Genomic DNA, 24,883 nt, shown 5'->3' on the forward strand with positions numbered 1-24,883 from the left:
CCAACTGTTACAATACTAAGTTGAAGTCCATCAAAATCATTTACTTTAGTCTTTACCCACCCTACCTCACATAAGATAGTCACATTTTGTCTTTATTGAAACACTTTGTCCGTGTATAATAACTCTAGTATTGTTTCATTGCTTAATTGAACTGATAGTAGCTTTCATGTGGATTGTTCATGTACTAGGTGTTTGTGTCTATCGAGATATGTATATCCTCAAAAAAATTATTACTCTCAAATCAAAAAAACCTGAAAAACTGAACCAACTTGAACCAAACCAACAATAACCAAATCGACAGTTATTTTTTTTTGTTTGGCATGGTTTGGTTTTAGAAATTTAAAAAATCGACTAGATTGATTTGGTTTTGGTTTTAACCAATAACCGAACCACGAACACCCCTATTTGGTGGTCTTGATTTTTCGATCTCGCTTGATAGAAATTTTAAAAAATAACTTTTGTTTTAGAAAATTCGTTGTCCAAATTCCTTATTTGTCCATCCAATATAAGTTGTGGACATAAATTAGTTTTTGTCTATAAGGTTAAAGTTTAAAATATTTCAAGATAGTGAACTTGCTCATTTGACTATCNAACTTTTATATATATAAAAAAAGAGTTAAAAAAGAAAAAATAAGTGATTTAAGAACATTATATAAATAACATTAATGATGAGATGAAGATTAAGAAAAAACGTCAAATAAATTAGTTGTATTGATGATGATAAAAGTTAAATAAATCATTTTTTCTATTATTTAAATTTTTAACATAAAATTTCCAATGTTTTAAAATTAAAAATAAATGTTAAAAATTAAAAAAAAAAATGGAGGCAATAATTATTTTATTAAAGAAAAATATGTGTAGAAAAACTAGAAGTAGATGAAGCCAAATGAGTAATAATAATAATTCTAATAAGGACTAATGAGTAATAATAATAATTGCAATATTAGTCCTTCTATTAATGTACAATTGTTTTTACACATTGTACAACTAATTAATGCAGTGAAAAGTTAATGTACAAAATTGTATGCATGTTGTACAAGAGTATTAATGCAATGTTGGTCCTTTCCAACTCTCACTTCTAAATAAGAGTAATGTTAAATTTATATCCCTACATAAAAAATAGCAAACTGTTTATTTTACTCCCCAGCTAAGCACATCCCAAACCAAAAGGAAAAAAAATTCCACTAAAAAGAGCAAAAAGCATAAACGACTGATCGGAGAAGAAACAACTCGCCGCCGAGTTAACACCGGTTCGCCGTCGCAAATGGATGGAGTAGGTGCCCGTCTCGGCCGGTCATCAGCTAGGTACGCACCGACAACTGTATTTACTGGTCCGGTTCGTAGGTGGAAGAAGAAATGGATCCAAGGAGCGCCGCCCAGCTCCGGTAACAGCCATAGTCGGACCACTGCTAACGGCGGCGTTAATGGCAGTAACGTCTCTCATTTATTTCTTTTCAAGTGGATACCTATTAATGCGAGCCAGAACAATAATGACAGTTCCGCTAAGGACGACGTCGTTTCGGTGGAGGAACCACCTAAACGCAAATTCAAGTACATTCCGGTACTAATCTTCCTAATTTTACTTCTTTATGAACTTTATATACTGACTACTGTGCATTGTGTGTATATATGTATATTTTTGCTATTACATTTAAGTATCCGGTATCCCGAACCTACCGGCCTGAATAATCCAAATTGACGCTGTGTATTGTATATAACTATAAGCATACTTCAATATTGTGCAATTTGAACTAGCTTTAATGTGTGTTTTTTCTTTTTGTGGGATGTATTCTGTAAAAGATCAGACTTTTTGAAGAAATGAACTGGGTGTTTAGGGTTCTGGGTTAATAGTTGGGTTTGGAAGAACTGGTTAGCATTGGCGGATAGAGTGTTTCGCTTCGTGCACAGAAGGCAAGGAAATTCAGGTCATGAGACTGTAGTTGAGTGGACATTAAGTTTCTTACATTAGCTAGATCTCGTTATTGCCACCTAATTATCAAAAGATAAAGCGGTAGATGAGTAACATTTGGAGTTGTGCTTGCAGCTGCAGACATTTGCTTCATAAGTTCACCCATAGGTATAGTGATACACTACATAGATTCCTAAATAGGACTTTATATGAGGTTGAAGCCTGGACACGCGAAGCAAGAGGAAATAGGTATAGGTTAGATCAATAAAAGAAAGACGAGGAAAGTGTACAAGATTCCAGTCGGGCGACCTCTGAAGGAAGGTGGTGTCGAGGAAGGGTATTTTGAATCTCAATCAAATAGCTGCAGTGACTTAAATGCTGGATCTGCCTTTGCTTATTGATACTAGTGCATCTGCCCACGCTTCATGTGGTTGTGGTAAAGATTCTCTTACAAATACAAAAAATCATAAATTTGATTGAAGAAAAATGAGAAGTACAAAAAATTTGACACAGATAAGTAAAATAAAGGTATGGACATTAATCCCACATTTAGTCTAAAATAATTGTTTCTACCAAGGAAATAAAATTTTAGGATATAAATGTTGAAAAGTTAAAACTACCATTCTAATAAGGGAAATGGGTCAAAAATATGCCCCTACTTTCATTTAATAGTTAGGTTTACCTTTCGTTATACTATGCAGTTATTCATGCCTCACCTGTATCCCTACTTGGATGCAAACCCCCAAATATGTCCAAATTAATTATTTTTTTTAAAAAATGACCCATTCCCAATTGAAACTCATGCCCGTCCCATCTATCTATCTTAACCTAAATTAATTTAACCATTTTCAAATGAACTTCATTTGGAGCTATTGCCATGGTTCTGCAAATTGTTTTTGCACATGTATGATGAAAAAAAATTGTTCTTCCTTTTAAGTTGTATACTCCTTTTATAATGGCCTTTATAATATGCAACTAATTTTTTTTTTTTTTTTGATATCCGAGAAATCCGTCTATGACCCGCCTTTTGGATCAATCACAACCTTCTAAACTCAGTGGATAATGGGCCCGCCCCTCTACCCTTCTCCACTTAAATACTGGGCTTCGCTTTGCATGGTGTGGGGCTTGAACCTGCGACCTAAGCCACAAATCCTCCACAACTAAATTTTGTGCTTAACTTTTTCAATTTAAAATAAAATCAGCCGATTCTCTTTTTTCTTCCATAATCCTTCTTCACCAAAAATTGAGTTTTGAAGAATTTTTCTCCTTATCAAAGTAACAATGCAGCAACCAAGAAACAGTATAGGATATGAGAATTATAATACGAAAACAACCCGTCAATGAATTTTATAGGGGAAAAAATGAAGCTTCGCCAGAGCAATGATTTCGTCGATTAGATTCAGTGTTAATAGAAGAGAGAGGGGGAGGTGTGGGTGGAGTGGTTTCAATGGCATTGCCGGAGCAGCGCCTAAAACACAAAGATCCGATCAGATCTGGGCACTTTTAGACGAGTATGAAGGCTCTGTAAATGGAGGAAAGAGGGAAGGGGAGAGTGGCATCGTGGTGGATGGCCGGCTAGGGCCGTTGCCGGAGCTAGCAGTAGTCATGAGAGAGTTTTTTCTTACTTTTTCAAGTCAATAACAAAATAAAAAGTTTTAAAAAAAACAAACAATGTTCTTGATGAAGCTTTTTTATTTCATCAATCTTAATGTGTATTGTAAATTGTTATAGGTGTTCTTGGTGTGGTAGTGGAAATACATGGTAAAATGGGGGACTTCTTTTTTTGACGAAATGTTTATTGATGAAGAAAAATAGGTTAAATGATTAGGTGAGTCAGATCGTGTTAAAGGAAGAAATTGAGTGATTTGGGTTGAAATTGGGGATTTGAGGTCATTTTGGGGGAAATCGTAAGTTTGGCGGGTATGGGTGTTAAGTTAAATTGAGTGATTTGGGTTGAAATTGGGTATTTGAGGTCAATTTGGGGGAAATTGCAAGTTTGGGTGTTAAGTTTCGTAACGGCGAGAGTATGAATAACCACATAGTATAACGAAGGGTAACCCTAACAACCTACTGTTAAATGAAAGTTGGGGGTATTTTTGACCCCTTTCCCTTCTAATAAAGCATAACAATTCTAGATTTTGTGACAAATAAGAGAGAAATATGGGTCAAAAGAAAAGGACATGGAGAATAAGAATATAGACATAAAACCTGACAAATATGTTTGGGTTTCTAATACTTTGGGACTCTTATGTAACAGTTTGGCTATTGATATTGATTGTTGGACTCTCCAGTAACTGCTTCTCCTTCAATAGTGAATTTGGAATTTTCAAAAAAATAATTAAACGAAAAGAATGCGTAACAAATACTAGAAAAAAAGATGAATAGGAATGTTGTCCATAAAGAGATGCCATATCACCTAGTCTATGCTCACCTTCATATAGATATATTGATTGGTTGGACATTAAGGGATATGTTCTTACATTCTATTGTGAGCTTGCAAAAGTGCATAGCTGAAGGACTGATATGCGTAGTTTTCCAAATAAACATGAAGCACAGATTTAGCTGTTATGTCCTGAAATGTGGAAATCCGAATTTCAGAGTTCTTTAGTTGATAGAATATGGATTTCTTCATAAACTGAGGAACAAAAATCCTCTGTGGCATGCCCCCAAGGCCTAGCTCGAGTGGCAAAAGGTGGAGGATTTGTGGCTATGTCGCAAGTTCAATCCCCACACCATGCAAAGTGAAGCCCGGTATTTAAGTGGAGAAGGGTAGAGGGGCGGGCCCATTATCCACCGAGTTTAGAAGGCTGTGATTGGTCCAAAGGGTGGGTCACAGACGGATTTCTTGGTTATCAAAAAAAAAAAAATCCTCTGTGGCACAAGAACCATAGAACTACTCTTCTGTGTTGCAAGTTGTTAGTATGAGAATTGTTGGTGTCCCGAATATCTTTTGACTTTATATGCTTTGAAGTAGCAGTACTGTCTTTAGAGGTAATGAAGTACAAGTTTTTATTGACGACCATTTTCCCTCTTTATGGATCCAAAGAGATTTCACTTTATCTCCTTGAGAAGTATAATTTCCCTTCCTTTTCTCCTACTTTAGTTTGACTAATCTATGTAAGAGCAAGACCAAATAATTCATTAGTTTCCATTTCTATGTTCCCCTTTTCCATTGTGCAGATCCAAACATGACAGAAGGCTGAGAAGTACACTTAAGATATCCTACTGATAAAATAGAATTACCATTTAACTTCCTTATGTGTGATTATGTGGTTCTCATGTCACTGCCTTCTTTGTTGTGTTAATGAGGAGATTAGCAAGACAGTAGCTGAGCCAGGGATTTTAAGAAGTAATAGATTTGTAGTAGTTGGAATTATTGACATTCTCAGTATGCCTTATTTCCTGATGGATATAAATGGGCAATGTCAAATCAAATCTGCTACAGCTAATTGTGTGAGTTATGCATTGTCCGTATTCTGGTGGTGAAGCGTACTTGATCTATACCAAAGTAATATGCACTGTGCCAATTTTTTTAATATTTCTTTCCTTTAAGTGGATTGCTTCTTGTATGTCAGTAAAGATAACAGGATTGGTTTGTGCTGTGCGAGTATACTTTTTCATTTTTTCTTAAAATGGTTGAGATAGATTAACGTGCTTGAAGAACAAAAGAATGATGCATCTGAACAAGCTGAAGATGATATTAAACCAATTGAGAGTGACACAAATAGTGAGGAGCCAACATCTCAGGTGGATGGTTTTGATGAAAAACCTGATATCAACGACGTGCCCATGGAAGAGAATCAGGTACATTAAGGCTATATAATATTCTTGCCAAACTTGTTATATTTTTATTTTTTGGTTCTGTTTGATCTTTGTTTGTTTGTCCTTCCTGTTGATGCCTTTCTTTAGCTTCTTTGGAAGTGTTTTTTAGAAAATATGTCATGATTTCTCCCTCTGTCGTTTTCTTCTATGTGTGAACTTTATCTGGTTATACACTCCAGTTATATGGCTAGAAACACAATCCAGATTTCACAAGTCTAACAATGAACATGAGATAATGTGTACGAGTGTCTAAATTGAGTCTTTATCTTTCAGGATCCGAAGAGAAAACCTCCAGAACGACAGGACTTAAATGAAAGGACTTTGGACTTATCTTTGGGCTAGAAAGCTCGCAATGAAAACAATTCTGACTGAAAAACAGGTCAGGCAAGTGAGCTACAGGAGCACCAAGTCATTATGGCATTCCCCAAAATGTTGCCCTGTGTCGGTTGTGACTAAACTGCCTGTGTCTTCATATGGCACCGGCTTAATGTAATTGTATTCTGAAGCTATTGTGTTTACTTTGTAGAGGATTCGATTTTTCTGGGAACTATAGCAAAAAACCCTAATGTTGTTCCATCACATTTAAGTGCTAGAGCACAATGTGTGGATATGTGTTGTTTAGGCGCCTATTAAGGGTTCGAACCTTGCTTCAGACAAGAAGCCTGATATTTGAGTAGAGAACAGTAGAGGGGTGAACTAATTATCCATCGAGATTCAAACTGCTCTTCATAATTTCTCTGCATAAAAAATCACATTGGAGTGCTAAATTCATTTCTTTTATTCTCATAAGAAAGAACCAATGCTTTTAGCGTTTGAGAAAATCTTTAAAAAATGAAATCTATTCTTGAAAGTTAATTATATATACATGGACCAGCCATTGCAATTCAAAGTTATGTGTTTTGTTTTTTGCATAAAATTACGTGGAAGTGAGGTTTGCCACAGACTATTTCCAAGAGAGGAAGTCTTTAAGTATCTTGGGCCGTGCTCCAAGGTTGTGGGGAAATTGATGATGATGTCATACATCACATTGGAGCGGCATGGGTGAAGAAGAGGTTTGTCTCTGGAGTCGTGTGTTATTAGAAGATATCACCTGAACTTGTTTTGTGGGTTGGAGTGTTGGCCAGTCAAGAAGTCACATTTAGAAGATGCATGTTGCGGACATGAGGATGTTGAGATGGACGTGTGGATATATTAGGAGCAACAAGATTAGGAATGAAGTTACCCGAGAGAAGGTTGAAGTGGCTTCTGTACAAGATAAGGGAAAGGAGATTGAGATGGTTTGGACATGTGCAAAGGAGGTGCGTTGACGCCCTAGTGACAAAGTGTGAGAGGTTGATTGTAGGGGTACCTAGAGAGGTAGAGGTAGGTTGAAAAAGTATTTGGGAGAGGAGATTAGACAGAACATGACACAACTTCATATTAACGAGGACATGTCTCTAGATAAATAGGAGTGAAGGTCATGTATTAGTGTAGAAGGTTAGTAAGGGTGAAGTGTTGTCTTGTTGTGCGTAGGTTTAGATTTGTTAGTGCATACCGTAAAATCTCACTCAGTGGGATTTTCATTGAGTATGTTGTTGTTTTAATATCTCATATTCACTTAATTTCTAAGTACTTCGTAGCCTAAAATATTTAATATGTACCACCAAATGCATATTGGGATCCTTATTTTTAACTTTATTTGGCGTTTAAATTTTAATAGGAATGTTTTACTAAAAAGAGTATTAAATGAGCAAATTAAATTAACTTTGGACAAGTTTAAACAGATTAAAACAATAAACTGGCAAGTCATTAATCCATTCAAATTACTTAGTCAAAATAGAGTGAACAATAGTATATTTTTTTATTTTAACTAAAAAGAGTGAACAATAGTAATAGATTTGCTTATGATCATTTTTAGTTTTTATTAATATATTCATTTAATCACCAAATATTTTTTAAAAAAATTATAACATATAAAACAAGATAAAAAAATGTTTTTAAAAAATAAAAATAATTATGAGTTAATTTAAGTAATATATTTATCCAATATATAAAGAAAACTAGTTACATGCTTTTATGATAAAAAAATAAAAATTACAGGCAACAACTCGGAGCTGAGACTATCTCCGACCGACCGGCGACTGCCGCTCTTCTGCCACTCATACTTGCCGCCGTTGAAGGTAAGGTATGATTGACTTCTCACTTGTAGATGCCGATAACAGACCTCTCGCTGGCTCCTTTTTTTTAATAATAAAAAAAAAATTTCGTGCCTGTACTTCTTATATGTGTTTGTATTTGAGCTTCGTTTCTCTCATGCATGATGTGATATATCGTTGTGCGTTTGAGCTGAATTTGGGGCTTTTTGGTTCTTTCGGAGCTTCAGGGATTTGTAATTTGAGGACCTTATTGTTTTGGTCCTAAATCCACTGCTTGCTTTAGTGGCTGGCTTTAGGGTTGAGCCGCAGCAGTCGAAGTTATGAGTGATGAATTCCTCCAAAAAATGGAAAAGAGAGAAGATGACAAAGAGTTAATGAAGTAAGTGGAATATGAAATTAGTGAGGTTTTGAGAGTGTAAGACAAATTTGGAACAGAGAAGCAACATAATTTGTGAGGTCTTGCTGGTTGCTTGTTTAATAACCTGCAGATCTCGGGTTCAGGGCTATTGAACGATTCGAAAAAGCTCATTCGGAGTTGAGTGAATGGCTACCCCGAGATAGAACAAGAAAAATTGAATTTGATTAATTCAAATTTATAAGTCTTTTGAACAATTAGAAAATTGCAAAAAACGAAATGATTCAGTTTGAACAGTAAAGGGAGATTAATCAAGTCCGACAATGGGTTTGAGTGTTGAAGGAAATAGCCCCTTTACAGAAATGCAAGAGGAATACAGTGAAATGTTAGGATTGCTCGTTTGATAATCAGCAGGTCTTGGGGGTAAAGGCGGAGGTAAGATTTGAAGTTTATGGGTTCAGGGTATGGGGGATGGAATAGACAAGGATTTCTCATGGGATTAGCTAACCCAACTTCTATATGGGATAGCTAATCTCAACATTTTAGTACATATCCCATAAGATTGTTATGCTGCATCTTGCCAACTAAACGTAGGATAAAATAATCTCTTGTAAATTAATAATTTATACATATTAAATAGATTTCTTAAGACAAATATAGATTTCGGACGAAAGTTGTTGATTTCGGCCAAACCCGTACCTTGAAAGAGTACAGGGTGGTAAGTTTAATGGACATAATACTTATAAGAGGTAGGTTTCTCTTCTATTTTCCGATTGATTACAGAAGATTTAGGTTTCTGATTGTTCCTTAATTATTTGACTGCAGAGACCTCAGAACCAAAATCTCCAAAAACTGCACTGAATTAGGTTTTATAGATTCTGTTTATTTCTCCACATCTAGCTCGCACTATGGCATTACGATTCAGTAATCTTTTTCTCCTGTCCCAACAGCTTCACTCAGAATACCATGGATTCGCAAAGCCAGAATACTTCATTGCAGCGGCTGCAAAATGTTGAGAAGGTAAATGTTTCTACAGGATTATTGACTTAAGATGGATTGATTCAGTAGCTGGTATTCTTTGTCATCAAAATACTCAAAGTTCTGATTTCAGAATTGATACTACAATATTATTCCTTCCTTACTTGAGTCCTTGTTACTTGCTCTCCTATCGTGTATACCAAAATGTTTCAAGAAAGAAAGAGAAAGAGGAGCGTACTTTTTGAATTTAGGTGAAATCCATATTTCGTTGATTGGGTGAAACACATAGACAAGCTTGAAGATATATGGATGGTGTTATGCCTCGGAAAGGGACTCCACCATTGAGCTCTCCTAAGCCTTATGGAGTTCCGGATCATTCGATTTCTGGGACAAGAGAAATGAATGAGGACAAGAGCCGCTTGGCCAGATAACCATGACTAAGAATTTCATGTCACCCACCTATATCTGCAGCTTCCAAGAAAGTAAGTTCTGGCTGAAAGGAATGAGATATTTAGCACTTGTGACAGCCACCCTCACAAAGCCTTAAATCTTGGGTCTAAAACCATCAAGTAAATTCAACTTCTCATTGTTCTTGAAGATTAACTATTTCTTCCTTCAATTTTGCATCTGAATCTGATCATGGTCAATATAACAACTCTATTTTTTATTCCTCCTATAAGCCATACGACCCTCTGACTAGTTACCACTCCCCTAGGCCAAATTATCTAAACTACCAGGCCCAGCCATATAGGTGCCATGGAACTTTTCTCCATCAAGAAATCATGAGAGGATAGGATGGCGATGATGTAGGATTCAAACGAAACAGTTCTCTTGATTCCCAAAAATCTAATGATAATCAAGGGCCATTGCAGCAAGCTCAAGACTCCTCAAATCAGCCAAAAAAAGATAACTTGAAGTCAGAGAATGAAGATGGGAATAGTGTTGAGGATGACGACAATGATGAATAAATGAAAGACGCTGTGGACCGAGAATAGGATCTGAAATGGCTATTCAAACTTCTGCTTCTGTTGGTTTCTTTCTTCCCGTCTGGCTCATTGAGTATCTTCCACGAACTCCAGGCTGATCTTCAACAGTTAGAAATCAAATCGTATTCGAGATCGTGCTGTCATATGCCCTGAATATCTCCTGACACGAGTTTTCTCTGGTCTAAAGGAAACAGCATCTCTGTTGTTTCCTAGTCTTTGGTTTTTTCAGATTAAAACACGGGGGTGATGTAGCACGTCAAATGCAAAGACAACTAATTGTAATTTGATGAGGAAATCATGATCTTAACTTTCAATGGGGAATCAGTAATCACTTTTCTTGATAGAAAAAATGTAACTGAAACATTACTGACACATACCGTCTGTTGCTGTATCTTCCTCTGATGCTTGCAGAGGATAGTCAGAGTTCTGGAGCTAGCAGGAGGTGTAATGGATGAAATGGCAAATCCGAGCGGCCCCAGGAAGGAGCTTATTAACAACCATTGCAGTGAGTTCATGCAACTAATCAAGGTAAGGACATACTTTACTTCTTTGCACCTAGATATTCTTGAAACCTTTGTAAGAAACATAATAGAAAACCATGTAAATGTGTAATAAGAAGCCGTTAAACTTTCTTGTTGTCAGTCCTGGCCTTTGAATGTATGATTCGATGCCTATTCTCATGCTTACATACTGTTTTTGGTCCTCCTTTTATGTGTATTTATTTGGTGTTTGTATTAAATTTGAAATTTTGTTCCATGTATACAAGGTAAAAATGGACAATTTTGGTTTGGTTTGGTTTGTGAACTTTTACGTTGCGAGCTAGCTAGTCTGCTGTTGTCATGGCCAGTTTAATGTTATCTTTTGTCTGGAAATACCGTCTGTAACTTGAGATCTGATTGGAACTGGATCAGTTTGAGAACTAAATGGATGATATTTTACTAATTACAACAGGACATTCAAGTCACACTGCGAGAAGAAATCAAAAGTGCATGTGAATATCGTCCTTTTGAGAAGTGTGACTATGTACCAAGAATATCAAACGAGATCTGTTGCAAGAAACTCGAGTATGTCATTTCTCAGTTCGACAATATGAAACAAACAATTGAGGGATATCATGCTGCAGCATTAGACCATATGGCCCTTGATTAGTAGGTAATATACTCAGTGTTGCTTCTTGTTCATGTGGAAACATAAATATCTACGACAGCAACTACTACACCTCAACTCCAAGCAAGTTGTAGCCGGTTAATCTGCCAAAGTTTATTTATTTAAAGCGTTTAAATCAATACCTCAGGATGACCACTTTTGTGTGAATAAGTTTGCCGCTGGATCTCTACTAATGATATGAAATCTTGTCGCAGTTGAAAATTTCTTCGAACATGATATTACATGTCTGTGAAAACTTAGGTTTTTCTTGGTTCTTCAGTAAGCGATGATGAGTTGAAGTACTTGGAACCTTGAACGGAGAATTCTCTTTGAAACAATTCCGAAATGTCCCTATACTGCTGGGTTTGTATCTTATTTCATTCAATACTTTAGTTCAGTATCTGCTGTTGCATTGTAGGAATGATGCATTTGGTGTTCACTTGTTTATGCAATGAACTTTGCTCAATCTTGCAAAATTGCTCTATAGTTGGTTATTTATGTCATAGTTCAGCAAACATAGTTTCCATTATTATTCATCATTGTATATGCAACCTGACACATGGATGATGTGTGATTTAAGTGTTCACTTCGCGCAACACATTGCTTAGAACCAACAGGTAAACATGGTAGATGCACGATCTACTTTGCATGTTTCATCCTTGAGCCCTTCGCCTATCAGCTTGCTAGACAAACTAGCTTGATCCGTCTTCCGCTTCGATACGTTACACTCGGAAGATCCAACAAATCCTAAAGTCTCTTTCTGCCTATAACTAATCTGTAAGACTGATCCCCAAACTCAGTCAAAGACCATTGCATCACAGGTGACTCGATAAACCTAAAATTAAAAAATTATATTAATAGTATTTAGGATTACTATAGACTTAACCAAAGATGTAATAGGATGCAAAAATAAGATTCATCATATATAGATTGTAGATGATGATATATGTACTAGTGCAGGGTAGGATATAATATTATTAGAGAACTTTCATATTATTTTTGTTATTATTTATATATTTTATCTTATTTTTGTTTAAATGAAAAAAGTGAATGATTACTTCAACTTAGTTATTTTGGACTGAATCATAATTTTTACTTTCTCAGTTTCAATTTATTTGTTTTATTTTTCTTTTTTCGTTTATTTAAAAAAGGTTCTCTCTTTCCATTTTTGACTACACTTTTGTTTCAACTTTTCACAAGGCAATTGACATGTTTAAAACTAGTATAAATTTGATACATATTATATATCTTTAGTTTAAGAACACAAGATTTAAAAATCTTTTTTATTTTTTAAATTTTATGTCAAGTTAAAATCAAACAAATAAATTGTAACGGAGGGAGAATGACAAGTCAATTCTTGTCCATAGGTAAACACTCCTCAAACCCTATCATCATTCATATACTATTTAAAAAAACCCCAAAATGTTGTCATCAACTTCCATACACCACCTCTCTCTTTTCTCTCCTTATATAAAACTAGACCTCATCACCTCTTCAACCACAAAAAAACCCCATAAATTCTTTCTAATTTTCTTCTTTTCCCCCCTTAGTATTTTCATTTCTTTGAAAATATGACTATGAAGAACAATCCTTATAGAAAATACACAGTTCATCCAATTACTCAACCAGACCAACAACTTTCTTTATTACCAACAACAATCTTGACACTAACAACATCTTTATCTCAAGAAGACAAACAAATCTTGTCATATTTAATTTCTTGTTCTTCTAGCAATTTCTCCAATAATCTTGGAAATTGTACTACTCACAACAATAACAACAAAAGTTGCTATTGTTTTAATTGTTATATGAGTTATTGGGTGAAATGGGATTCATCTCCAAATCATCAACTTATTCATGAGATTATAGATGCTTTTGAAAATATGGTGTTGGAGAAAAAAAAGGGGAAAAACAAGAAACAGAGGAGGAATAAGAATAGAAGTTCTTGTGGGATTGAGAAAAATTCTGAAATTTGTTTAGAGGAAAATTCAACAAGTTATGATGGTGATAGAGAAGAGGAATTAGGGTCTGTTAGAAGATTTGTGAGTTTTCTTGGTGAAAGTATTTGGAGTGTTTGGCATGTCTGAAATGTTTTAAGGTAATATTGGGAAAATCTAGGTTCTCTTTTTATTTCATCCGGCGTTTGGTATTTGTATTGGAATTCGATGAAATATGATGTCGCGCATGAAAGTCTCGATTTCATACTTGGAACTCGTATTTAAAACTTTTGGTCAAAGATAAAGGAATAGTTACCACCACTCAACTGCGACCCTCGTTAGATAGTTTTGTTCTATTTTATTTTTTTCCATTCGATGTTTGATACTCGTATTAGGGTTCAACTAATCTTAATTCATGCTCTTACCAAAAAGAGATTTCATACTCAGAGCTCGTATTCGAAATGAAGGATGAAGGAACCCTTTATGGATGATTTTGTTCATTTTTCACTTCTATAGAAGTTTTTGTTGTTTCTTACTTATTCTTTGTTCATATGTAAATACCTTTATAACAATATAAAATATGGTCCTTTTTGAATGTTCATGAGCTTTCAATTTTATTGTCTTCATAATTTTTTTTCATTAGTGTCTAGTTAGGACTTCCTTTATTTTCCACTTTTGCTTAAGAGTTATCTATGGAGTAATTGAGATGACAAATAAACCAAAAATGAAAAAAGTGAGTTTGCTTCTTGATTGAGGAAATGTTTTGTAAAGGAGATACATTCTGTTGGACTTTTTTTACTGCTAGTTAAAAAAGTAATAAATCTTTAGTTATACTAGTACTATTTTACATTCCTGGAAAATGGAATTTTAGTGAATTTTGTTTACTATTCCTTCCGTTTATTTTTAATTGTTATAGTTTTTCTTTTTTTAGAGTCAAACTATAAGAATTTTGACTAATATTTTATGATGTAGTTTTTCATCATATTGATATGCAAAAAAAATACAATTTATAGTACTTTTCGTATAGTTTTTGGATATCTAAATTTTTTATTTAAAATATTAAATTAATGTAATCTAATTTAACTTTAAAAATTAATTAAATTGACTTTCGAAAAGTGTAACGTGAGAAATTAAAATGAACGAAATGAGTATATTTGTTTTATTGATAATAGAGAATTTTTTGGACTCGGTTCATAATTAATGGATTTTAATCCTCTACATTTTTTCATTTAAATATACATTTAGAGAGTGATGCATGTTCAAAATTTCATAAATAATGGACACATCCTTTTACCCATTTTAACTTAAAATAAACTCTCTAAGTGAGGTACGGTTGAAAAGTTCATAGATAATGAACAATCTTTTTACCTTTCTTCACTTAAATATAAATTTAGAGAGTGATGCATCGTTCAGAACTTCATAAATAATAGGTTTATAAGCACATATTTCTATCCATGTTTACTTAAATATAAATTTAGAAGAGTGACACGATTCAAAACTTCATAATTAATGGATACGTTTCTCGATCATTTTTCACTTAAATACCAGAGTCAAAGAATTTTGTTTATTTATGGCCAATGAAAGAGGATGGAGATTCTTTGTCATCTTTGAAGAATTAGAATAGGTCAGCCACAATTACTATTTTTTATTTTTTGTGAAATTGAAGAAAGTACTCCATTGACCATTTTTTGGCTTGGGAAAGTCTAAAAATTGTGTTCTACATTTGACACTAATTCGAATTACACCCGTGGATGTGTGAGAGCGATATTTTCAAAGGATTTTTTTCATTCTTGAAAATTCAACTACGAGTCCTTTAATCAACATGAAGAAACTTCAATCATTCCACCATAAAACTAGTGACTTTGTAAAACAATTATCATTCAAAAATTCATCATCAAAAGATAGATAGTAGATGTCAATTTATTCTAATTATCTTTTATTTTATTTTTCTATGTTATTTATATGATAAGTAATAAACAAATTAAATTATGTATATTAAACTTTGGTTATAATTGAGACAGGTCATGATCCCCTCTCTCCCTACCAACAAACTGGCTCCTGCATCAACAGTATCTTAATTAATAATTAAAATAATTATTCATTAATATAATGATCAATTATTGTTACTTAATTAAAGCCTCTCTTTTTTTGTTTGGTGAAGGATGTTGGTCTCAACTCCTTTAACCTTCATAATCAAATTATTAGATGTTGTTATCATAACCAAATCTCTAATTTAATGATATTATAATCCTTTATTATATGTCCCCCTTTTTATGGGTTAAGGAAGTTGATCTCAACTCCTATTCCATCCCTCATCAAACTATTAGATGTTGGGATAAAAACAATCAGAATGCGTAATACTTTATGTATTAGATTGATTTTTATTTTTTTTATTGTTTTTATAGTATGAAAATAATCATAACTCAATATTTAGTTTAATGGTAATATATATAGTCCCTTGTCATATGGACATTGATCTCAACTCCTATTCCTTTCTTCATCAAATTATTTGAGGTTCGAATAAAAAAAATCAGAACACGATATGTTTTATGTGTTAGACTGTCTTTTAATTTTATGATATTTAATAATTCCTTGTCATATGTCATCATCATTTTTAAGAAATTATTATTTTGGTAACTACATTGATCTCAACTCCTATTCCATCCCTCATCAAACTATTAGATGTTAGGATAAAAATAATTAGAACGCGAAATATTTTATGCATCAAATTGATTTTTTTTATAGTATAGAATAATCGTGACTCAATATTTAATTTAATGGTAATATAGTTACTTGTAATATGTACATTGATCTCAACTCTTATTCCTTCTTCATCAAATTATTTGATGTTCCAATAAAAATAATCAAAATGCGGAACACTTTATAATGTATCAAACGTGGTTTTTAATAGAATAAAAATAATCATAACCCAATATTTAATTTTTAATGATATTTTTTAATAGAATAAAAATAATTATAAACCAATATTTAATTTTTTATGATATTTAATAATTCCTTGCAATATGTCATTTTTTTAAAAAAAAATTATTTTGGTAACTACATTGATCTCAACTCCTATTCCCTCAATCATTAAATTATTTGATGTTGAATAAAAATAATCAAAACCCAATCTTTAAATATTTATTTGTATTATAATACCTTGCCATGTGCCATTTTTAAATACTTTTTTTTGTCCCACAATCATCAAATTATTAGATATTGGATAAATATCTTCTTTTTTTTAAAAAAAAAAACATCTTCAATTTGATGATATTATAATTCTTTACAACAATGTCAGTATTACAATAAATTTATCTTAACCCCCTTATCATTATTCTCTACACGCTTCGTACTATAATCTTTTTTTCTCATGAAAATATCAAAATTTCTAAGTAATATATATTTATTATTGAAAATTTTCATTAAAAGGATTTAAAATACAAAAATTAGTTAAACGCTTGAATAAGTCAAGAATTAATATGATCTTTATCGCTAATGTAAATATCGTAATTAAAGTGGAACAAGATAGTCATGGATTTTTTATCTTTGAATTGGTCATTAGTCAAGTATTATTTATGACTACAAATAATCAAATATTACACATAACTATCATAAAGGCTTACTTAATTCCTCTTCCTAATTTGTGCGCCACATTTCATTTTTCGAGAGTTAAACCGTTTAAATTTGATTGTAAATTCGTGAATAAACTCTTCATAAAAAAAATTGAAATTTAAAAGATGTATGAAAAATTTACGGTAAAAAATATACTTGTTTGAATCTTGAAATCCAAATTGTGTCAGATAAATTGAGACAGAACGAGTATAATTTTCTTTCTTTGGCTTCTTAGTGAATTGTGACTTAGTCAAAATTAAATCTACTAGTTGAATGAGTCTTTAAATTCTACGTCTGAAACAAGTCAAGATAAAAGTTGAAATCAGTGTGTTTTGTCATTATGGAAAAGAAGTGGATATCTTTTTCCATAGATAATATATATTAGAATATTGGAGAAAATTTTGATGGAAATTTTGCGTCCTAAAAATTAACAATAATATTTATATTATTATATATTAGTTCAAGCAAGTAATATGAAGTCAAAATTTAATACTAAGTGCAAGGAAAATGACTTCTCCCTATAAATGAGCAAAGTTATTTGAAATATGACATCATAAATCTTGAGTACAAGAAGTAATGTTTTGATAAGATACACCCATAGTGTGACAGGCGGTATGTATAAGGCTCATAAATGAATTAACTAGTATATAGTTGATTAGAGATTATCAGCTATTCTAGCTTTATGCCGACGAGTTAAAGCCTGCAAGTTCGAACTAAGATCGCGACCCTTTGTCCAGGCATTCCCGTCAAACTATGGGAAAACACATTAATGGTGTCACTTATAAAGTAATTACATACAGAAAATCTATATGAGATACATTAGTGTTAGAATTTCTTAGACACAATGTTACATCAAATAAACTACAACACAATTGATGAATATACACTACACAAGTAGCTAGTTAATTAATTTACCAATGTACCTATTGAACAATTAGCATGATATATTAAATGACTAAGAATTATTATTGATTGATAAAAGATTCAAACATTTACAGGTATAGATGAAGAACTCATGGATACACAGCCTTTCAAACGTTCAATAATGGCGTTCCGGCTAACTAGCCCTGAATGAAGGGTCATTGGAAGCCCTTCCTTGACACATTCATCGTACTTTTCGAGTGCAGATACAATGTATGTGAAATCTGGCCTCTTCGAAGGGTTAGCTGCCCAGCAACGCTTTATAAGTTGTGCAAGCGCCAGTTGACAACTTGCTGGCATAGGTGGTCGTTCGTTCTGCAAAATAACAAACGTTAATCAATCAATCAACGAACCAGCTTAAATGCGAAAAAACTTTTGAGAAATGTTTAACGTGATGCCAAAAGTAAAGGAAACTAAGGCCATGACCTCCATTGTCTGAAAGGTTCTAGCAGAGGCGGATTCAAGATTCAAACTTACGAACATATCAATCAACTACAAGTTAATCTCAAACCAGTTGAGACCAACTTAAAACGCGAAAAAAGTTTGAGAAATGAGGATGACTTCTATTTGGCTTAAAGGTGGCCCATCACAAGGAATACGGTTCAAGCAGAGGTAGATTCAAGATTCAAAATAACGAACATTAAATCAATCAACCAACCAACCAACTACATTATCTCAAGCATGTTAAGGCCACGTTAAAATACGAAAATTGGTAATGTGGCACAGTTAGGCCTTTTTCAGGTCTAACTAAGAATCAGGTAAAAGTAAAAGTAAAAGAAACTAAGGTCATAACTTTCATTTGGCTGAAAAGTGGCCCGTCACTACGGATATGATTCTAGCAGAGGCAGATTCAAGATTAAAGCATGATTAGTTCGATCTTCATATTCTTACTACTTAGCCCGCTATAACTTTAGAATTATGGTATCAAAATGTCATATATATCTAAGCACCGTGTCAAAACTGTTGGGTTCGGTTGAACCCCTAACTTATTATCTACGTCCACCATCGGGGTCTAGGTAGGGAAAAGAACTTCTGATATAATGTTGAAGTCAATTCTACTTTTCATACATTTGGTTGAGACTTCTCTCACTGTTTTTTGTGCTTCTAGGAAAATAAACTATCCAACGTTACTACCTTATTCGAAAGAATTTTGAATGCAAACTCATTAAGTTCAAATTCTGAATCCACTTCCGCAAGAAGTAATATTTAACAAAGGCTATTTGCACCCTTGGATACTTTGCCTAGCTCAGGAAACAGGGCAATTTGCCAAATTTCAATTAATCTAAAAACACAAAATCAACTATGAAAAATAATAATTGAGTTTTGAATTAGGCAAACCTTTTCAGCAACAGCAAAAGCAGCCTGAACTGGTGTCATTCCTTGAAATGGTAACAAAGCTGTTGTGAGTTCCCACAGCACAATCCCGAAACTGTAAACATCAACTTTCCGCGTATAAGGTTTCTCCTTGATCATCTCTGGTGCCATCCATCGATACGTTCCCATATTACCTTTAGCCTCTCTGCATTGTGTTTCAAGACACGACGTGCCAAAATCCGCGACCTTAACGCGCATCTCATCATTTAAGAGTAAATTACTCGATTTCAAGTCTCTATGGATCACCCCTTGTGAATGAAGATACTCCATTCCTCGCGATATATCGAGGGCTAACCTCAGAATTGTTTCTGTTGAGAGTGAGTATGGCTCTTTCTTGTTGAGGTACATCCTTAGAGTTCCTTGTGACATGTACTCTGTGATGATACAGTACACAGGAGGTTTCTTACACGCGGCGATGAACTGTAAGATAAACAAGAGATGTTTTAGTAAGAAAAATTGGACTCATTGGCAAGCATTTATTAGTAGCTATGTTGCTCGGATCCTCTAAAAATGCTTAGCTTTTGGATGATCTGACACACGACACACACTGACTGGCAATATTTTTGAAGAGTACGTGCAACATAGATAGGTATTAATTTGTTGAAGCTGCATCAACTTTATTAAATTTCAAATTGAATAAAATTACTTAGTGATAATGTTCTCTGTGAACTTTCTACAAACAGGTCTTGAGCTACTTCTCTGAAGCTGAACAGGAAAAATATAAAAAATAAGGAAAATCATGTTCCTTTATACTTGGAAACCAAAAAGTATATTAAATGTGAATGTACCAAGTGCTATAAAGAAACTTTAAACTGTAACAAAAAAAGCATACTCCAAAAACACACTCAAATTTGGCCTCAGCCGACAAGTAAACCTCATTTCCATTGTGTCAGTTTAACAATCCAACTTACAAAATGATCAATAGACACCTCAACATCGGGTGTATATGAGACAGTGGGGACGAGTTGGAGTGTATAATTACAAGTTGAGGTGTCTAGATCCGCATTCTCAAAATTGGAGTGTTTATTTATCAATTGAGGTCAAATTTGAATGTGTATTTATGTATTATGCCAAAAATAAAATGCTTCAATTCAACTATGACTTTTCATAAATAATCATCTAAAACCCTTTACTTGTGAATTTATAGGTTCTGATTCTGCTTTTTCAACCAAAAGACCACAATTAAATGTTATACTCCCCTGTTTGGCATCTCCTTTTTACTATGTTACAAAAAAGATAAATGCATATCTATATTTAGAAACAATTTAACTTTACACTTTTCATTTTGCTTTTAAATGAGAAGCTTTGATTTTGAAACCCTCCCCCTCCCTCCTCCCCCCCCCAAAAAAAAGAGAAGCTTTTATAGTGACACAAATGTTATGGAATATTCAACAAGTTTCAAAGTCTTACGGCTATACAAATCCTATTTAAGATAGCAAAGTCTTATATCTATAGAAACGTTATTATGGACATACAAATATGATGACATATATAAGACCACAAGTTCCAAAATGTGTACAGCCACACAAATGTCACGATACATTTTAGACCACATATTTCAGAAGTCCAATTATTATGACATATTTAAGATTACAAGTTTCAGAACTCTTACGACCACACAAATGTTATGACATATTAGTTTCAAAAATCTTACATCCACACAAATATTACAACATGCTTTAGCCCACTAGTTTCAAGACTCTTCCTTCTACCTAAAACTCTATATCGACTCAAACTATGTTACATAGATTGGAACAGAGAATATAAGTAGAGAAAATTTGACCTGAACTATATTGGGATGATAGAGTCTAGAAAGCAAAGCAACTTCAGACTTGAACTGTTGTTCAAGCTTAGCTCTAGTCTCCTCCTTATGAGTTGGAATCCTCACCATTTTCACAGCAACTGCTCTCTGCTTATAAATCCCTCTATAAATTCTGCTATGAGCACCAGAAGCAAATTTATTACCAATAAAAAGCTGAGATAAATCAGCTGTCCATTCTTCTTTTTGATCCTCTTTTGAAGTTTCCCAAGTCTCAAAATTATCAGATTCCAATATCATTGACCATGATTCCAAACTATCAAATCTCTTCTTCTCCATTGTTTCTATATTAGCTGAATTCCACTGTGTTCTTGATGAGGAGGAAGGAACAGATAACGGTTTGCTCCTCGATCTTCGCAGCTTAAATGGATTGAAACAAGAAGTAGCCATTGAAAAGTTGAAATAGAAACCAATTCTTGGTTAAAGATCAAATCTTTTTCAGCCTAAAAAGATGTTGGAAAGTTTTAACAAGAAGTGGACATTGAAATAGAAACCATTTTTTTGGTTAAAGATTATATCTTTTTCCCTTGTTTCAACCTAAAAGGAAGTTGAAAAGTGTCAACAAGAAATAGCCATAAAAATGGAAACCAAATGTTGGTTAAAGATCAAATCTTTTTCAAGATGTTGGAAAGTGTTGACATAAACCAGATATTGGGTAAAGATCAAATCTTTTTCACACTTTTAGCCAAAAAAAAAAGATGTTGGAAATTTCCACAATAGAGATACTTTCAAAGGGTATTTTGTGTTTTTGGATTTCAAGAAATGCATGAACTAATTCAAGAAACATGGATTTCAAAAGGTACAAGTTAAAAAGAAGTGAACTTTCTATCAAAAAAGAAAGAAATATGAGTTAATCTCAAAAGAAGAAAAAACCCCATCAAAACTTTCTACAAGTTACAAGAAACAACTAAAGAAAAAAAAATAAAATTTGGTTAAAAAAATCAAATATTTTTCACTTGAAAAGTGTCAAGATAGAAACTTTCTCAAATGGTGTTTTTCTTCTAGATGTTTGCATTGATTTCAAGAAATGCATGAAGAGATTCAAGAAACATGGATTCCAAAGGGAAAAAAAGTTTAAAAGAAATGAACTTTATCAAATGAAAGATGAACAAAATGGTTGATCTCCAAAGAAGAAAAAAGAAGAAGGCTCATGAAAATGCAATAAAAAAAAAGCAGAGAGTTTTTTCAGGGGTGTCTCGTGAATGTATTTGAAAGAGGAAATTAAAAAGCTTTTTGTATGTAAAATCTAACACTTTCTCTTGTTTTCCTTCGCATCTATCAATCAATGTTTAAAAGTTGGCAAGTGGCCACATTGTCAAAAAGCTTTATAAATTATCACTTCTTTTTTTGGAAAATTTTGTGAATTTTCAATTCAACAACAATAACATACTCAATGTAACCACATGTGAAGTCTGAGAAGAATAATATACAGTAATATACTCAGTATAATTAGACGAGTGAAATCTAATGAGGATAATATGTATGCATACCTTACACCTTTACCCTTACCTTTTGTGGAGTGGAGAGGTTGTGTAAATCGCACAAGTGGGGTTTGGAATTTCAATTCTCAAATTATTAATCAAAATTAAAAGTGTTTTTAGATTAATAATATTGTTGAAAATTATACCACTGAGAATTGTGGTGGCATGAATATGATTCTTTCTCCTTAACCAGAATTATGGAGTTCGAACCTTAGGTACATGAAAAATTGTGGTAGGTACGTAGTGCTTCCACTTTAATAACTCTTACATGGCGAGAATATGAAATAGTCGCGATCCAAATGTGAATAGCTAACCCAAAATTATATATCAATGTTACAACATTTTGAAGCAAGATTTGTTTGTTTTTATTAAGATTAAAACGATTTGATCTAAATTTACATTTGAATATACATATACTATTATATTTTTAAATACTTATTTTGAATTATTCATCCTATGTGTTAGCATTCCATCTCTTTCTTTAATTTCCTTCATGTCTACATTACATCTCATTATTATTATTTTTTTGTAGTATAATACACTACACAATAATTGGTGACAAATGGATGGAAAAAATTTCAAGAACTATTTGTATACGGTATCAGCAATTTATTATTGTCATTTCAACACTTTCTATATTTTCAAGGATAAGAGAAGCCTTAATAGGCTATCCTTTAATAAAAAGTTCATTATTCTTGTTAATATTGTATTGTTTGGTTGGCAAAAAACTGAATCAAGACATAGCTAGGAGATCCTTAATTAGCTAAAGGAATCAAAGTATAGCCTCATGTGTCTTCTATTTGCTTGTGAGACAAGTCTACTATTCCAAAATAATTCCTATAAGCTTGGAATTGTTTCAAGTAGGATACCTTCCTATTCAAGATAGGATAAGACCATATTCTCACGAACGGTAATTTGACTGATGATGAAGAAAGAGAATTTTCAATAGATTTAGCCATATCTATATCCGAAGCTACTATATCAATGGTTTTGCCATCACGCTGTAAAACGGGAGCTCTTGTGGAACCTCTAGTGAATAACACTCAAATCAAAGTACTTTAAGTCATATATAATTGTATTGTATAAGTCAACTATATGGTACAAATGTCAATTAAAAATAAACAATTAGTACTACATAAATCTCATAAATATTTCATTTAGTAAGATGGACAAATCTCATAAATATTTCAGCTTGGGTTACTTTAAATTTCTGTCTTTTAAGAACAACCAAAAGATGGTCCACCAGGAAGATGATGGATCTGGAGTGACTTCAGGCCCAACATTTGAAAAACATAAAACTGTTCTGGGCTTGGGAGGAAGCCCAAATAACCTCAGTTGGTCATGTAATTAATTAGAAGATTTTCGCCGATTTATCTCTTTTTGGAATAACTGTTTAAGATATGATCTTCTTTTTATTTCTCTTATAACTCATGAACATGTTAGACTACGGTAAAAATATCTTTGTTGAACAATTCTAAACTTGTGAGAAAATGTTAGACCAACAACGTATTCACTATTTAGTGTGATATACCACAAGCGAGGTCTGAGGAAGATGGTGTGTATGTAAATCTTATTCCTAACTTGTGAAGATAATGAGATTGTTTCTGATAAACATTGGGCTCATGTAAATCATTTCAAAGTTGGTTTGAAGAAGAAAAATACACTAGTGAAAAAGTTATATAAAAAATAATGAAAAACGTTAGGCCACGCTCTAAAATTGTATAGTCTTAAACGACAATCTAATATTTCTTCTGTTCCAAAGGCTATATTGGCACAAGTTTTAGAAATAAGTAAAATATCTATGTGATAACCTAAAAAGAGACATTTACGTATTTCAAACATACCTAATTTATGTAGGTTTTTTTTTCAAATGCAGCAAACTATTTACAAAATTTAATTGGCAATACCAAATTTATTTTCTCCTAATAGGAAATGGATGAAAGAGCCCCACTAGTTTGAATTTTGAAATCACAATATTTCTCCTTGTACTTAATTTTGTTGACAAAACACCTCAAATGATTTGAAAATTAGACATCTATCAATTTTCATCATTCATAGATGCTCGTGTTATTAAATAATAAATAGAAGTTTATACTCGTTTGGTGTGAGGGATAAACATAAATAGTCCTGAAATAAAAAAATTGTCTTGGGATAAAATTTAGATGTCTTGTTTGGTTGACATGCTTGAGATAACTTATCCCACCATTTATAGCATAGTGATGGGATAAGTTATCCCATATATATACATGGTGGGATAAGTTATCCCAACTAACCCCAGGATAGTTAATCTTGGGATAACTAGTTCCCAACCAAACGATCCCAAATGAGTTATTATCAACTAATTAATAAAGTAAGGGGTCGTTTGGTAGGGAGTATATTATAAGAAATAGTCTATGTATTCCTAATCT

General features: G+C 33.1%; 4 protein-coding genes across 8 annotated transcripts; 3 read left to right on the forward strand and 1 right to left on the reverse strand.

Annotated features, from left to right (window-relative positions):
- The first annotated feature begins 1,130 nt into the window (after window positions 1-1,130).
- LOC125856942 (uncharacterized) lies at window positions 1,131-6,449 on the forward strand. Its single transcript, XM_049536602.1, has 3 exons — window positions 1,131-1,561; window positions 5,555-5,713; window positions 6,005-6,449. The coding sequence occupies exons 1-3, from the start codon at window positions 1,265-1,267 to the stop codon at window positions 6,071-6,073; spliced, it is 525 nt and encodes a 174-aa protein (XP_049392559.1). The 5' UTR covers window positions 1,131-1,264; the 3' UTR covers window positions 6,074-6,449.
- Window positions 6,450-7,781: 1,332 nt separating this feature from the next.
- Window positions 7,782-11,815, forward strand: LOC125856962 (mediator of RNA polymerase II transcription subunit 11). 5 transcript variants are annotated; one of them, XM_049536624.1, is made up of 6 exons: window positions 7,787-7,895; window positions 9,047-9,087; window positions 9,172-9,241; window positions 10,597-10,713; window positions 11,137-11,337; window positions 11,547-11,815. In XM_049536624.1, exons 3-5 carry the CDS (start codon window positions 9,188-9,190, stop codon window positions 11,332-11,334), a joined length of 369 nt encoding a protein of 122 aa, XP_049392581.1. In that variant the 5' UTR covers window positions 7,787-7,895; window positions 9,047-9,087; window positions 9,172-9,187; the 3' UTR covers window positions 11,335-11,337; window positions 11,547-11,815. The 5 variants fall into 5 exon arrangements, with proteins under 5 accessions (XP_049392580.1, XP_049392583.1, XP_049392581.1 ...); XM_049536623.1 differs by having other exon boundaries at window positions 7,782-7,890; window positions 11,137-11,621; XM_049536622.1 differs by having other exon boundaries at window positions 11,137-11,621.
- A 967-nt stretch (window positions 11,816-12,782) lies between these two features.
- LOC125856943 (uncharacterized) lies at window positions 12,783-13,853 on the forward strand. Its single transcript, XM_049536603.1, has one exon. The coding sequence runs from the start codon at window positions 12,903-12,905 to the stop codon at window positions 13,416-13,418; it is 516 nt and encodes a 171-aa protein (XP_049392560.1). The 5' UTR covers window positions 12,783-12,902; the 3' UTR covers window positions 13,419-13,853.
- A 3,953-nt stretch (window positions 13,854-17,806) lies between these two features.
- On the reverse strand, window positions 17,807-22,108 carry LOC125856913 (serine/threonine/tyrosine-protein kinase HT1-like). Its single transcript, XM_049536575.1, has 3 exons — window positions 20,959-22,108; window positions 19,140-19,595; window positions 17,807-18,116 (listed from the first exon to the last, which is right to left on the reverse strand). The coding sequence occupies exons 1-3, from the start codon at window positions 21,382-21,384 to the stop codon at window positions 17,865-17,867; spliced, it is 1,134 nt and encodes a 377-aa protein (XP_049392532.1). The 5' UTR covers window positions 21,385-22,108; the 3' UTR covers window positions 17,807-17,864.
- Between the last annotated feature and the right edge of the window lie 2,775 nt (window positions 22,109-24,883).

The sequence above is a fragment of the Solanum stenotomum genome, chromosome 2 (assembly GCF_019186545.1).
Source record: "Solanum stenotomum isolate F172 chromosome 2, ASM1918654v1, whole genome shotgun sequence".
In the NCBI taxonomy this organism is placed as follows: Eukaryota; Viridiplantae; Streptophyta; class Magnoliopsida; order Solanales; family Solanaceae; genus Solanum; species Solanum stenotomum.